At 43.0% G+C, this 15188-nt stretch overlaps 5 protein-coding genes across 5 annotated transcripts; 2 read left to right on the top strand and 3 right to left on the bottom strand.

Annotated features, from left to right (window-relative positions):
- Window positions 1–447: 447 nt before the first annotated feature.
- LOC124219566 (larval cuticle protein A2B-like) lies at window positions 448–2139 on the bottom strand. The gene is made up of 2 exons (XM_046627281.1): window positions 2016–2139; window positions 448–1179 (listed from the first exon to the last, which is right to left on the bottom strand). Exons 1-2 carry the CDS (start codon window positions 2025–2027, stop codon window positions 772–774), a joined length of 420 nt encoding a protein of 139 aa, XP_046483237.1. The 5' UTR covers window positions 2028–2139; the 3' UTR covers window positions 448–771.
- A 3612-nt stretch (window positions 2140–5751) lies between these two features.
- LOC124219559 (larval cuticle protein A2B-like) lies at window positions 5752–7215 on the bottom strand. The gene is made up of 2 exons (XM_046627273.1): window positions 7095–7215; window positions 5752–6412 (listed from the first exon to the last, which is right to left on the bottom strand). The coding sequence occupies exons 1-2, from the start codon at window positions 7104–7106 to the stop codon at window positions 5822–5824; spliced, it is 603 nt and encodes a 200-aa protein (XP_046483229.1). The 5' UTR covers window positions 7107–7215; the 3' UTR covers window positions 5752–5821.
- A 1012-nt stretch (window positions 7216–8227) lies between these two features.
- Window positions 8228–9339, top strand: LOC124219560 (larval cuticle protein A2B-like). The gene is made up of 2 exons (XM_046627274.2): window positions 8228–8356; window positions 8715–9339. The coding sequence occupies exons 1-2, from the start codon at window positions 8345–8347 to the stop codon at window positions 9279–9281; spliced, it is 579 nt and encodes a 192-aa protein (XP_046483230.1). The 5' UTR covers window positions 8228–8344; the 3' UTR covers window positions 9282–9339.
- An 871-nt stretch (window positions 9340–10210) lies between these two features.
- On the bottom strand, window positions 10211–11746 carry LOC124219550 (uncharacterized). Its single transcript, XM_046627262.2, has 2 exons — window positions 11673–11746; window positions 10211–11347 (listed from the first exon to the last, which is right to left on the bottom strand). The coding sequence occupies exons 1-2, from the start codon at window positions 11682–11684 to the stop codon at window positions 10271–10273; spliced, it is 1089 nt and encodes a 362-aa protein (XP_046483218.1). The 5' UTR covers window positions 11685–11746; the 3' UTR covers window positions 10211–10270.
- Window positions 11747–13126: 1380 nt separating this feature from the next.
- LOC124219567 (larval cuticle protein A2B-like) lies at window positions 13127–14690 on the top strand. The gene is made up of 2 exons (XM_046627282.2): window positions 13127–13213; window positions 14223–14690. The coding sequence occupies exons 1-2, from the start codon at window positions 13202–13204 to the stop codon at window positions 14616–14618; spliced, it is 408 nt and encodes a 135-aa protein (XP_046483238.1). The 5' UTR covers window positions 13127–13201; the 3' UTR covers window positions 14619–14690.
- Window positions 14691–15188: the final 498 nt, after the last annotated feature.

The following is a 15188-nucleotide window of genomic DNA, read 5'->3' as shown; positions in this document are numbered from 1 at the left end:
CAAGGCTAATTAGTACCTCTAATGGACTTGCAGGCATATATTTTTGAATATTACTTTTCTCAAATCTTAAGCAGTGATGGGACTGTTCAGGATTTCCGTATTAGACATGGATGGATATCATCGTTAGAAGCGTTTAGAGATCTTAACAAAAAATGATTTAATCACAGAATCCAGAAACTAAACACAAGCTATGATTATGCCGACCAATGATAATACGCACGTTTAGCTGTCACTGTAGGAAAGTATACTTCCATATTATGACAGAGTGAAGTCAGCTACACGTGCGTATTATCGGTGGTTGACATAATCATACCAACATAACAACAGCGTGCAGAGCAGGTATCGCCAAACTTCTATTGATATTTAAGCGTGCAGTTGTAATAACAACTACCGGCGATGTTTTTGAATACGATGTACTGTAGTCGGATTTAAAATTGATCTTCAAAGTCGATTATGGTATGCCTTATATTTGTAACAAATGAAAAAGTTACCATCATCAACAAGTTTCAATATAATCTACATCAAACCATAGTCTCCATTAGTTCGCGTTGAACGATTAATTTGAACTCGTTTCAAAATTGTGATATTCAGATGTTTTCATCGAATTTCAAGAGGTTTCTTCTTGCGTAATGTAATCTCATTCAAGCTTTGATCTTTCGTTCGCAGAGCCTTTACCAAAACTGTCAAATTTAACACACGCAATGTAGTTGATTTATTAAATTACTATATATTTACACGAAATTCTGTCATTCTAGACTTCGTCAAATAAATCTAGTGTTGGTAGCCATAAGCGGGGGCGGCGTACTTCACGGGGGCTGGTGCGTATTTAGCGACGACGTGTCCGTGACCTGCAGGCTCCTTCTCGACGACGGCGTTGAATCCGTTGTGGGGGTCGGCCGTGTAGTGGACGACGCGACGAGTTCCGTCAGCCTCGATCAGGGAGTAGCTTCCCTCGACGGCGTCACCGTGACGGCTCTCTTGCTGGCTCTTGACGTCTCCGGTGTGCTCATCGTGCACGTCGTAGGAGTAGCTGTACTGGGGGTTGGGGTCGTAGTCGGCATCGACGGCCTTGGCGATGGGGGCGGCGTAGCCGTAGGCGGGGGTGGCATGGTAGGCCACGGGGGCGGGAGCGATGATTCCGGCGGTGGCAGCGGCCACGAGAGCAGCGAAGACGATCATCTGTAAATCGAAAACGGTGAGAGATGTATTCGAAACGATTTGAAAATTTTTCATCGAATGTATTACGAATTGGTTAGCGAAAATTCACCTTTTCTGGGTAACATGAAAACTTTGAACTGATTGTGTTCGGAACAAGGTTTAGTATAATAGAATTTCGAATTATACGAATAGTTTTATTGTAATTTATGATTTTTCTAGTTTTTCCAAAAATACAGTTTCTGCGAACAAAAATGAGGTTATAACATATATAGTGTTACGGTAAGTTAATAAGGAAGATGATTACTAATTTTTAAACACCTGCTTATCATCGTTATATAAACTGATTTATTTTGATTACATCAGGTCTAGTTTTTGTGTTACAGCTACTAACAGTAAAATTGAATGTTCATCGTTTTGACTTACGTTTTTTTATTCAGGGTGTTTTGTCATTTATTGCAACTAACTGGTATTTATTGTAAATAGCAAAACACCCCGAATCAAAAAAGGAAAGCCAAAACGACAAACATTCAATTTTACTGATAGTAGCTGTAAAGCACAAACTAGTCCTGGTCGAATCAAAATAGATACGGTTTTATAACGAGGGTAGATAGGTATGTAAAAATTAGTTAGGACCTTGCTTCTTACAAAATTTTTTCGACTATTGTTATCAGCGACTAGTGAACTTGAATTCGCTGTCGATAAATTTACCAATGGTGTGGCCAGGCAGAGAAATTTTTTGTTAATATTTCAGCTCAAACTAGAGAGAACCGTATTTGTGAATCTAGCCTTGAGAAAAGTCTTCACCTCTAAAGGTATTTGTTTCACCGGGTTTTTTACGCTGAAAAATTATAACTCACCTTGGAAGCCATATTGTCTATTGAATGTCTTTGGAAAGAATATTAATTGCTGCAGAATTGACTCGAGATTATATACCAATCCGATAGTGCGCTTTCTCCCACCGAGTGTCCAACGGTATTTATTAACCATTATTCTCTCGCGATGCCAGAGTGATTATCTCGTTGTAGATATATCTATATCGTGGCAGCCGTGAATTGGCTGGCTTGCGATTGGCTAACAATTGGTTATTTCGTGGGCTAGCTGATCAATCTGGTCATTATGACACCGGCAGGCACGTCATTCTGTATTTCATTCTCCGCAACGATTGTTTGCCTGCAAAATAGATAATGCAGAGATTGATAAGCATCGAGATTTTGAGAAATTAAAGTGTAATAGAATGTCAGGATCATTCGATACTTTGTAACTGGCTCTACTTTTACACAGCTTTCACAAAAAATTGCAAAACGTTTTAATTTCAATTCAAATTGACGTTTGAAGTGTAATAAATTAAAGATAAATGATCGCAATATCTGAATAACCTCAGATTAGAAGAATGGTGGTAAAATTTGGCACGCTTGGATAATATTTCATTTTAGATCACCAAGGGGACTCTTTGCGTTCAAGCAGAGATATAGCAAGAGTTACAGCTTCGGCATCAATCTCAATCAATCACAGCAATCCGTGGTAGCATCGAAGCTGTCAGTCTTTCCTTTAGAGATCCTAAGCTCAGTTGGAACACGTGGCAGCTGAAATTGCAGCTCCAGTGGTCAAGCATCAGCTTACATGACGGCAGAATAAGAATCGAATTCATGGAAAAGGCATCCGTCATCAAAATCGTGGAGAAGGAAAGAGATCCAAACAGATGGGCTTGAAAATTAAACTTCGCAATTCCTGTCTATCTAGTAATAAACACTAAGCAATCCATGGTGCCTTTCACATAATACGAGCATGTTCGAATGCATCATAAACACGAACTGCACAGTCTTGTGGATTATTCGATTCTGTCACAGTGACCAATAAGTGTTTCAAAAAGTAATCTAACAACTTACGACTGTTGTTGAGTTGTGGAGATGAAAATTCTGCAAATATATATTCTGGTTTACACCAGCCTAATGGCATTCAATTTTTATTCCACGACGATGGCTTTCTTTATCGAAGAAACAAAGTCTGAGGCTAGCTTTCCGCATTGCACGATCGACTTCGAGATAGTTTGTATTATCGCAATCGTGTAATTGCTCCGGCCTTATGCGAGAGTGGATAAATTACACCCTTTCCGAATGTGTCGGACAGTCGATTAGCCATAATTTAGATCCAGGTAAGACGGAGTAATTAATTCTGTGACATAACGCCGTACAGTGTAACACATACGCACACTTTGCGCGGCGTTGAAATTTGATCCACTTTTCGCTTACCGGATTGCATAACGCCCAAACGAATCGATCCACCCGGGGCCATAAGTCCCGCTTTCTTCTTGTCGATGGCGGCTCCTTGTAGAGCCAGCTTCGCACCGGACTCGGGAGTGCGATCAGCTGTAACACGAGGAGATCTGGACCATTGATAACCGGCGGCAACGTGTGCCCAACTTGTTACATGACTTTGTATTACGTTGTGATCAAGGCCGTCCTTCGATGCTAAGCGGTCTTCAGGACTTTTGAATCGTAATTGATGCGAGCAGGTGAATCGCCACTTGTAGCGCCAGCGATCATGTCGCTTTGGTCCTCATGAAGTTCTCGGTCAACTGCTTACGGTAATTAAAATTGCGCGCGGTAAGTTGCGTAGAAATTTTCTCTCGGTGATATTTCAATGTGTGAACTGTGACGCGGTATTGCGTTAATTTCAAACCTGTGTAAATTACGTACAAGTTTTTTTTTTTCTGGGGTCAAAATTAACGTTTTCAGGTGACGAAATTTTCAAGGAATTTGATAGTACTTCGGTATACGGAAATGTCGTCCGATTTTCAATATAGCGATGGTAAATTTGATTACATAGAATTTTCACGAGCATGTCTGATAAAACATGAAAAACTGATTCGACGTGTAAGTTGCGCTAATTTCTTTCGAAAGTTATCAATTTTTGTGAGATAATTTCACGATTACGAAACAGTTGGTAGTCGCAATCAAACGGACTTCTATTTTTTCTTATTTATTTCATATCTTTTATCAATTTTAGTCAGTTAATTACTTTCAAAGAAACACTGTAAGTTACGTTTTAAAAATAGCTACAGATATTGGGGAATTTCAATAATTGCGATTCTTCTAACGATGCTCCACTACATTTGTTCTTCGCAATCGACGTTAAAGTTCATTTTATTGTTCGTCGCATGATTTTGTACCAGTTCACAGATAGTAACATTTAAGAATAATTTCTAGCTCCTTTTATCCCATAATCTGCGGTGTCGAAGTGACCAGTACTTCATTTTGTTCTATTCAAATAAATATCCGCGACGTCAGATTTCAAAAAGGAGTCGTAACAGGTATCAGTTTCTCAGAAAAGGCTGAAAGATGCAACCACGTTTTGAGTAGCGACCGTCCATGTCTTGGTCGGTATAATTTACGCAGAGATCATTATGGCGGAGATGTTGTCCCTCCACAATACATCTCATTTCTCATTGCTTCACCTTCAAATTTTGGTCGATGCATATAGCGGCTAGGAGAAAGCGAAAGAAATGTCTTCTTCGTTACATCCTGTAATAAATACACATGACGTAATTAACAATATCTTTCAATCAATTTAATACCCTGCAATACCGTAATGACCTATAATTATAACGTGTATGATTATATGTCATATGATATAGTGAATACATGTAACAGTCACATTTAGTATACGACTGTACGTCCCTGAAGAATTGAAACTTCACTTGCTCATCTAGGAACGTAAAGTTGGGGTCCTATAAAAAATTCTTTCGGGTGATGTTTCAGGATTTCAGAATGAAATGTCTGAGCCTATATAGGGAAAACTGATTTTTAAATTGACATTTTTTCACTTCGCTCTAACGGCCCTACAGATGGCGAGATTCATGCTATTTCTAACTTGAATGGACAATCTCTCTTCACGGAAAGAATCTGTCACAGACACTCAAATTCTGCTGTCATCTTCGAGGCGCATTGTAACTGGCATGAGAGACATGACAGCGTGTACAAAGTACAACATCGATATGACGACGGTAAATTATGGCATTATTACAATTGCTCTTCATGTATAATCCATTACAGCAGCTTGATTGTTCCAGCTACAAAAATTTCATACAATTATACGCTCCAGAAGCGTTGGTAGCACCTGTAGTGTTCAATTTTTTTCCGGTATAAAGATGAAAAAGTCACTTTTAGACGATTGATTTCAATCCGTCAATCGTCACTTTATACGGCTAACTTCGGGACTATCTTATAAAGTCTTTATACGGCAGTGCTGACTTCTGTTGCGCGGGCCGACACTCGGATCTCAAATGACTTTAAAATGACTTCATTCTTTGCCGGAACAGTGATCGTAATGAGAAAGAATAGCAACGGATACTAAACCTTCTTGTAAAAGCTAGAAGACTAATTTTCATTTTCTACCTCAAAACTATGTTTTTCTATCGTGGTAAAAAATGAAAATAGTTAAGGACCGAGCGGTAATTGGGACTAAAAATTTCTCTCAGCGTACCTACTTTGCGGTTTTATTCCGATTCCAGTAATAGGATCTCTCAGCTGCTATCACGATAACCAAATAAACTATTGAAGGGTGTAGTACGGTGGGTTCGTCAGCAAATCATAATTAATATCTTAGAACAGGTTTATTTTTCACATAATAAATAAATATCCATTGTACAGGTTATAGCGGGAGCTTAATGGTGGTAGCCGTAGCTGGGGGCAGAGTAGCTGACGTGGGCAGCGGGGGCGGCGTAACCGTGAGAGACGGGGGCGGCGTAAGCGTGAGCCACGGGGGCGGCGTAAGCGTGAGCGACGGGGGCGGCGTAGGCATGAGCGACGGGGGCGGCGTAGGCGTGAGCGACGGGGGCGGCGACCTTGACGGCGGGGGCGTACTTGGGGTAGGCGGGGGCGGCGTACTTGGCGACGACGGGGTGAGCGTTGGGTGTTCCCTCCTTCTCAACGACGGCATTGAATCCGTTGTGGGGGTCGGCGGTGTAGTGAACGATGCGACGGGTTCCGTCAGCCTCGATCAGGGAGTAGCTTCCCTCGACGACGTCACCGTGACGGCTCTCCTGCTGGCTCTTGACGTCTCCGGTGTGCTCATCGTGCACGTCGTAGGAGTAGCTGTACTGGGGGTTGGGGTCGTAGTCGGCGTCGATGGTCTTGACGACGGCCTTGGCGATGGGGGCGGCGTAGCCGTAAGCGGGGCCGGCGTGGTAGGCCACGGGGGCGGGAGCGATGACTCCGGCGTTGGCGGCGGCCACGAGGGCGGCGAGGGCGATGAGCTGGAATGAAATATTCGTTATTCAAGGGAAACCGTGAAGAGTTGACACAACTATATATATATATGAATATTTAGGACACTGGATAGAGAAACGGGTGGTTTGAATTTTTTTCGAGATTCGTTTGTAATAAAGAGTGAAACGTATCGGTAGAAATCCGAAGTGTCATTTACTCGTGATAGTATCCCGGAACAGTGATTGGCGCTTATCTAAATTCTATGTGACTTTAAGTTTAGTCGATGTATTAAAAAGTAAGCCATGTTTTGTCTTTTCAATTGAATTCACCTTTTCGTAAGAATCTGTGTGTACCCCGTTTTGCGCGAAATAAATATTATGTTTTTCGTCACGAATTATAAATTTGACCCATGTATTCTCATCTATCTAAATATAAATAGTAAGACTTTGGGAGACATTGGTCCATTTGGAAAAGAAAACGAATAATGTGTTCAGTTTTGTAAATCGAAATATCGTACAATTCGTTAAGATTTAGTTTAACTCGTAGATCGCGTCTTACAAAGAATTTTCAAATGTGTTTGATTCATTGGAATACCGTATTTTTTTGCTATTCTGTTTTTCCAACTACTCTTTAAATTGTTATATATCTACGTTGATTCTTTTATTTTAACCATGAAAATTGTGAACTGATCAATTTTATCGACAATAAAATGGTGCAGTGGATTCTTACCTTGAAGGCCATGTTGATCGAGGGAATTGAGTTGGATCAAGTGATGTTTAGAGACTAGCTACACGGGTTTATATACCGCCGAAAATGAAACGAGATTCGTGGGGCCCGCCCCTCCAAAGTGTAAAATTCTTGATCGCGAGGTCCATTCCCTAGGCGGTAGGCTAAGTGATAGTCTCAAGTGTATCAAAGAGACGTGAGGCGGGTTACGTTGCGATCCCGTTGACAGCCGGAACGTAGGAGTCGGACATACCTGGAACGGAGACTGTACCTTTGACAGAGCGAAATTATACTCGGATGCATAATTAATTGAGCTGATAATTTACGTAATAGGGTATTTCGGTTGTATAATAGTCACGGCGAAATTTTTTTTTTTTCTTCACACACGTAGTGACACAAATGTTTAATGTGAATTCGCAGAGACTCGCTTACATGCAACGGACCTCGTCGATGCGATTATGCGTAGCACCGGTTAAGTTTGAGCAAGGTGTTCTGCATAAGATATATGACGAACGACACTGGATAGATGTTTCCTAATAGATTCTAACATTGTACAGTTCCCCGGGTAGGGTACAACTGTCAATCAATAATATTATAGCCTTAGGAATTAGGCAACTCGAATTGCCCTGAATACTTTTCCTCAATCTATGATCTACATCTAGATCTGCATAATCGCGTTGTACAAGGTATACGTACGTACTCGGTACCCAGCACTCGAGAATTACGCCCCCGTTTGACATAGATCGAGAAATTAGAGTACCGTCATTTTAAAGCGTTCGATTAATCAATTTTCAATTATCCAAGCACATCAAAGGACTTTAATTCTCGGGAATAAATACACTGACAAAGACTTCGATTAACCTAGTGTTGCTATATCGAGTCCAAGGTGCTGGAACGAGGCCAGACTACAATCACGCTGTGAAAACGAACCTGTGCAATACAACAGACCCGACTCATATAACGATTGTCATTTGTTAATATGCAGGCGTTCGGTGCGAAGCGCAAATTGTGACAGAATCGCAGGGTCTGGTAGCCGGTAGGGGACGCAAATTATGTAGAGCAAGTGCAAATGTCAATTTTTGTTAATAGCCTTGGGGTATAACTGCTGTTTTACAGTGGCCCACACGGTGGCCAGAAGGACTGGAATGCCAATAACGCTGACTGGCAATCACGCCGAAGGGGGGCCTCTTATAAAAACGGTCTCGATTTCGAAGCTGTCACTATCGAACAGTCATTCAACCGACTAAGTAGCCATGGCTTTCAAAGTAAGCTGATTATCGGTGGTTTCAAACTATCAAAATTCTATTCTACCGGGTTGTTTCCGTCACTCGCCCCATAGGAACCCCATAGTATAGGCAAATCCAAAGTACAAGTTCACTCTGAGTAGCTGCGAGGTGTTTAACAAAAGAGCAGCGGAGCTGCTCAGGGTAACCGTGTACTCTGATTTGCCTACATTCAGGGGCCCCTATGGCTCGCATCACGGAAATAAACCGGTATTCATACAACTCTTACAAAAATCGTTTTCGTGAAAATTATTTTACATTTGAAGAGATTAGTAGATCCCTAAAATATAACGTCGACATTGCATTTGACACTCGTTCACACCCTAAATTTACTCTTCAGCTCATCGCCCTCGCCGCCCTTGTGGCCGCCGCCAACGCCGGAGTCATCGCTCCCGCCCCCGTGGCCTACCACGCTGCCCCCGCTTACGGCTACGCCGCCCCCATCGCCAAGGCCGTCGTCAAGACCATCGACGCTGACTACGACCCCAACCCCCAGTACAGCTACTCCTACGACGTCCATGACTCGATCACCGGAGACGTCAAGAGCCAGGAGGAGACCCGCAACGGAGACGCCGTCCAGGGTAGCTACTCCCTGATCGAAGCTGACGGAACCCGTCGCATCGTCCACTACACCGCCGACCCCCACAACGGATTCAACGCCGTCGTTGAGAAGGAGGGAACACCCAATGCTCACCCCGTCGTCGCCAAGTACGCCGCCCCCGCCTACCCCAAGTACGCCCCCGCCGTCAAGGTCGCCGCCCCCGTCGCTCACGCCTACGCTGCCCCCGTCGCTCATGCCTACGCCGCCCCCGTGGCTCACGCTTACGCCGCCCCCGTCTCTCACGGTTACGCCGCCCCCGCTGCCCACGTCAGCTACTCTGCCCCTTCTCACGGATACCAACACTAATTCAACCCGTTACGACGCTAGCTATTTATTATAAATATATGAAATAATTTAAATCGTACACCTTGACCATGTGCTTTTATCTTGTTACCGCACCTCTCCTTTTGGTTCTATTCTAACGCACCTGGTAACACACCACTGTGTAATGGTGGTATTGTTGAAATTCACGAAAATTGGACTACTTCAGAACAATTTTTTTTAACAATTCGACAATTCTACATTAGATAGTGTTGGATTGATACCAAATTATATTCTGTGGTGATTAACACCGTATTTTTTCCAACGTATTCGGCTGGAGTGAAAAGTAATTTCATGTTGGCCTAGCGAATTCCGATAGACTTACAATTAGAAATGTTTACAAAGCACTTATATATAGTTGCTCTCTATCTTCCAAACATTAATTTTCAATTATGATCTTGATGGCTTTACTCAATCCTTCGATCAGTGGGCATTTAACTCGCCAGAAATTGTTGTCTGTAATATTCTTGCGTTCAACGAGGGACGGATCGACGTTTAGGAATGATCAATTCTGTTCGCCATTTTCATGTAACGTTAAGTTACGGTAAAATCAGTTTCTAAACAGTCTGAGAATCTATAAAATATCAGGAAGGATTCTACCGTGTCTTTCACTACCTAAACAGTCAAAATCCATATCCATCGGTACAGTCATAATATTTCGGCACATGCATACATTTGCTCCAACAGTATTGAAACAAGAAACCCGTCGATTCGCTTCCGAATGAGAATCGAATCACCAGCTCAGTGACTGCCCGGGTTTGTCCTACGTTGAATTCTCAACATAACTATTTATCACCTACAATTAGCTTGATCGTTGAAAGAATCGTGTCTAATTCTTTCGTACAGTTTAAACGCACGAGGTATGAATTCCGAAGAAAGTTACCCTCGCACTACGATAAAAACAGGCTCCAAGGTTAACTAAAAAAATATTTTTTTATTGAATAAATAGGTTTCCAAGTGGTCAAATTAGCTAATCAATGTTGATATCCGTATGCGGGAGCGTCGAAGGGGCCGCGAGGTGTGGAGGCCGGAAATCCGGTGTGTTCAGCGGGTGAGGTGAAGCCCTGAGGAGGGTGAGTGGCGGGTGTTCCGTATTTCCCGGTGACAGAAGCTGGGGTGTAGTTCTCGGTCGGCTGAGGATGGGGGACGCCTTCCTTGTGGACGACGGCGTTGAAACCGTTGTGAGCGTCGGCTGTGTACTCGACGATGCGACGAGTTCCGTCGGCCTCGATCAGGGAGTAGCTGCCCTCGACGACGTCGCCGCGGCGGGTTTCCTGCTGGCTCTTAACATCGCCGGTGTTCTCGTCGTGAACGTTGTACGAGTAGCTGTACTCGGGATTGGGATTGTAGTCGGCGTCGACGTCGTGCACCTCGTTCTTGACGATCGGCGAGTTGTAGGACTGCTGGTTGTAGCTCTGGCTGTTAGGCACGAAGACGGGAGTCGGACGGGGGAAGGGCGAGGATCCGTGGGAGTAGCTCGATGTCGTTTGGGTGAAGTCGCCCCCGGTCGAATGCCCGAAGCCTGGGGCGGGACGGGCGAAGTTTATCGCACTGTGGGAGAAGCCGGTCGAACCGTGGCTGAAGTCACTTCCGCTTTGGCCGTAGCTCGGGGTGGTCTGACTGTAGCTCGGAGTGCTCGAAGCGTACTCGCTCGAGACGTGGGGGTAGCTCGGGGTCGTGTGGCCGAAGTCGTTCCCGGCGTGAGCGTAGTCGGGAGTCGTCTGAGCGAATTCGTTTCCGCCGTGACTGTAGTCAGGTGTGGACTGCGCGAACTCGTTCGAGGGACGAGAATTATACTCCCCGGTTGTCTGGGCGTACTCGTTAACGGCGTAAGCGTGGCCGGAGTGGCCAAAGTCGCTGGGGCTGCTGGGGGTGTTGAAGCCGTGGGGTCCCACTCGGGAGAAGTCGTTTCCGGCGTGGGGATAGTCGGGGGTGGTCTGGGGATAGTCGTTGTCGTTGCTGTAACCGGAAGCGCCCTGGAAGCCCTGGGGACCGGATGGAATCAGGCCGGCCGCGGCGACCGCCACGAGAGTGCAGAACAGGGCTGACAACTGAAGAGAGAAAATGTTTATTTATGTGTAAGAAGAACATGCTTACGTTAATGTTTCACGAGTATTAAGTTCGTTTGAGAATTAATACAATTCAAAATTCATTGTGCCGGAGTTGAGGAACTTCCTTCCCGATAAGAATACACGCAGTATTTTGAAAGTTTCATAACTTTCGTACAAGTTCTCGAGAATTTTTTAAAATTACCGCAGGTGTTCTATAGTACTTGTTGTACTTGCTGTGATATATTTGAAAATTTTATTTCGGAAGAAATTACAAGATCAAACGTATTTCACCGTTGACGAACCACCTTAACAAGCTCCGACTCACCTTGAAGGCCATGATGAGACTGATTGGAGAGGACCAAGTGATGTCTGGTCATAAATTCGCCACCTTTATATACGCCCACGATTTACCCCCCTCTCAGTTCCTAACCGCAGACAAGCTTGCATATAGAATTCTCTCTTGATCTCTGTACACTGTGTAACTTTAGAGCAAGTACTATATACACTTCGAGAAATACTATCATTATTTGAACAGGAGACAAAAACGGTTTCGTGTATTCGTTCTCCGACTGTCATAAACGTTGCACAGTGTAGTTTGTAATCGTGATTTTGGTCAATCTTTGATCAAGCTGTTAAACTCACGAATGAGAAAGTCTCGCAGGATTCTTCTTCGGTCGTATCAGCGTCGTAACCGTCGATGCATTATGTTGTATCCAAGATGTTAAAAAAGTATCCAAATTGTTTTTTCTAATCATTGTAATATCTAAGTTGCTTCGTTCGTCAGAAAAGACTAACTGCTAGGTTGCGAGTGAAAATGATGGTAGTATTTGGCCTCGGATCGAGCTGTGAAGTTGATTGCAGAAAGCATCAGAGCATCCCTTGATGAAAGAGCGCGAACCTAAAATTAAGCAATCGCGAAGGGATTTTTCTGATCGGCTTACATCATTACTTTGCATTGTTACATTTATCTGTGGGCTAAATCTAGACCGAAAGAACTGACATTGAGACCACATACATATAGTTCACAGGTATGGATCAGGTGACCAGCGAACCAATAAAACTTTTTATGAATTTCCTTCTCCGGCCTGCATGGGGTGTAGGATTCGTATTTCATCGACTGACATGGACAGTGTGTACTGTATTTCGATTGAAACAAAACGAGCAGCGCAAAGTCCTCTCTGAAATTGACCGCATTCTAATCGAAGGAGCTTAGACACTTCGGCTAACGGCTCTGTAGCCGTAAGTCAATGGTATGGCATCCATTAGACGTGGTGAAAAAAATTGGTGAAAAGAAAGGCGTTTCATTGCGTTGAAGCCTATAAGCAATATTACCGGGTTAGATGTGCGTATGTAAGTACTTAAAATTGCCGGATAAAATGTGATGACGTAAAGATTTTTAGAGCCGTTGAATTCATCGGCTTACATACGTTTTGACGTATTTGACGAGTCATTAAATCTGGACTAATCGAAAATTCCGCCAGGAGGAATTGTTGGGCGTGTTGCGGAAACTTTCGAGCAGTGAAACTCGGACTTTTTTCTGAATTTAATTTGGCCGGGAAACGTTACGTCTTTCTGCCCAATGTAAGAAGGGTTTTCGACTACGTGGGACCATGAAATTGAACAATGCTACCTTGTGGTTTGTGTTTAATTAAACGGGGAGGGTGATATGTGGAGCAAGTGCAAACGTCAATTTTTATCGATGTGTATAGCCTCGGGAGCTGGGGCGTTGTATAACAATACCTGCAATTACAAAAGCAATTCTTGTCATCGAAAAGAGGGGGGTCTCCTGTTATAAAAACCGCATCGATTTTCGAGCTACCACTAACGCACAGTCATTCGACCGATCAAGTAGCCATGGCTCTCCAAGTAAGCTGAACATTTACGTAAACTTATTATTAATTTGTGGATTAAACGATTCGAGACACTGTATCAAATCGGCGAAAAAAACCTCGACGATTTCGATTCTCAGATTCGATTTCTTAAGTTTTTGGTTTCTCTCTTCAATGTATGAGCCGAGAAAAATAAACGTCCGACCGTTTTGCACTTTTAACTAGCTTCAAAAATTATCGGCGCTGCCTTTTTTTCTCGATCAGCTTTCAATTACCTAAAGACTTTGTGTAACTTGTTAAAAGGCTGGATATTTAACAATAATTATTTACCGAATGCTTATAGATTATGGATATGATACGACAAATTTCTGATCGGACTAATTATAATGTAATATTTCAAAAATCTACGAATTGCACAGGTCACAGTGAATTTTTTAAATTCAATCTTCTCTAGAGTTTGATTTTTTGTGATTTTATGTATTCCTGCATGAATTTTTATAATTGACTGCTCATCAAGTTTTGTTGAAACAAGGAGAATTAAATAGATTATACACGACTCAATCCCAGTGAAAATATAATTTAGCATGCGAAAATATCGATAAAAATAATATTAGAAATGAAATTGCTTCGCTCAACTTTGAGCGACATATTCGATTATTAATTATGGTTTCAGTGATGATCAGACCTGATTGTCAATTTCAAAGCTGCAACCTGTGTTCTTAATTTTGACCGATTCATACAGCATAGCTATTGAAACACTGCCAGGTTTAATTGTTTTAAATTTTTAGATCATGATTTATCTGGATTCTGAGTTCCCTGAATTTTAGATTTTCAAAATTCAACAACTTAGCAGATATGTAATTAGTTAATTCTGAACTTTATATATTTTCTTACTCTTGTAACCTCCCCCCCCTCCATTATACATTTTGAATTCATTCAACAGATTTCTCGAAATTTTTCGCACTCTATTTTCATGAAATTCCCTATCTTTCACCAGTCACGAAAATCTGCTACATCGATTTATCGTCTAAAAATTTCTTCCTCAGCTTGTGCTCCTCGCCTCTCTTATGGCTGTCGCTACAGCCGCCCCCCAATCGCTCCCAACCGCCCCCAACTACGGTCACAGTGCATCCGCGTACACCGAGGATATGAAACCCGTCGACGCAGACTACGACTCGAACCCGGAGTACAGTTTTTCGTACGAGGTGCACGACGAGCTGTCCGGGGACGTGAAGAGCCACCAAGAAGCGAGACACGGCGACGTTGTCGAGGGCTTCTACACCCTGATCGAACCTGATGGCCACCGTCGGATCGTCGAGTACAAAGCCGACGGTCAGAGCGGATTCAATGCCGTTGTTCGTAGGGAACCTGTAGGTACTCGAAACGTCTACAATAATGGTGTCCAAACTGCAGGTTACAATGTAAACGATTACCAGCATTGAGTAACACATGTATATGTTATTCATAGATATTATTGTGTACTTTAGAAATAAACGGTTTTGCTATAAAACGTACGTATGTCGTGATTTTCTGCCGTTTATTGACCCATTTTTACGCACGATTGTAAAGCGGAGTGTCTTTGTTGTTATTGCGAAAAAATATTCTTTATATAGCGAGCGCATTTTTATCGCGTTTTTCCATCCGTGTTTTCCGTACATAAAGTATCCGTTTCTATGACGGCCGAGCGAGTCTGCGAATGCGCATGCGCGGAGAACAGCAAAGACCACTTTTAAGTCCTAGGAGTTGAAAGTGCCCGTTTCTGTACTGCGCGCATGCGCTGTAGCAGACAAATCTGACATTACGCGATCCTAACCTCAATTTCACGCTTTGTGAAAAAACGCTTAACATACTCTTGTCATATAAAGAATCGTGTGCGACAAGGAGGCAACGATCTTTTCGCTTCACGTATTAGCAATATTCGTCTTCGGCTCACCTACGATTCATATTGCAAAATTATGTTCGACCCGAAAAAACTGAGCTTATCTCATTTTTAATACTGATGGTCTATGAAG

Source organism: Neodiprion pinetum, chromosome 5 (assembly GCF_021155775.2).
Source record: "Neodiprion pinetum isolate iyNeoPine1 chromosome 5, iyNeoPine1.2, whole genome shotgun sequence".
NCBI lineage: Eukaryota > Metazoa > Arthropoda > Insecta > Hymenoptera > Diprionidae > Neodiprion > Neodiprion pinetum.
The sequence above is the reverse complement of the archived record's forward strand: the minus strand, read 5'-3'. Positions and strand labels throughout refer to the sequence as shown.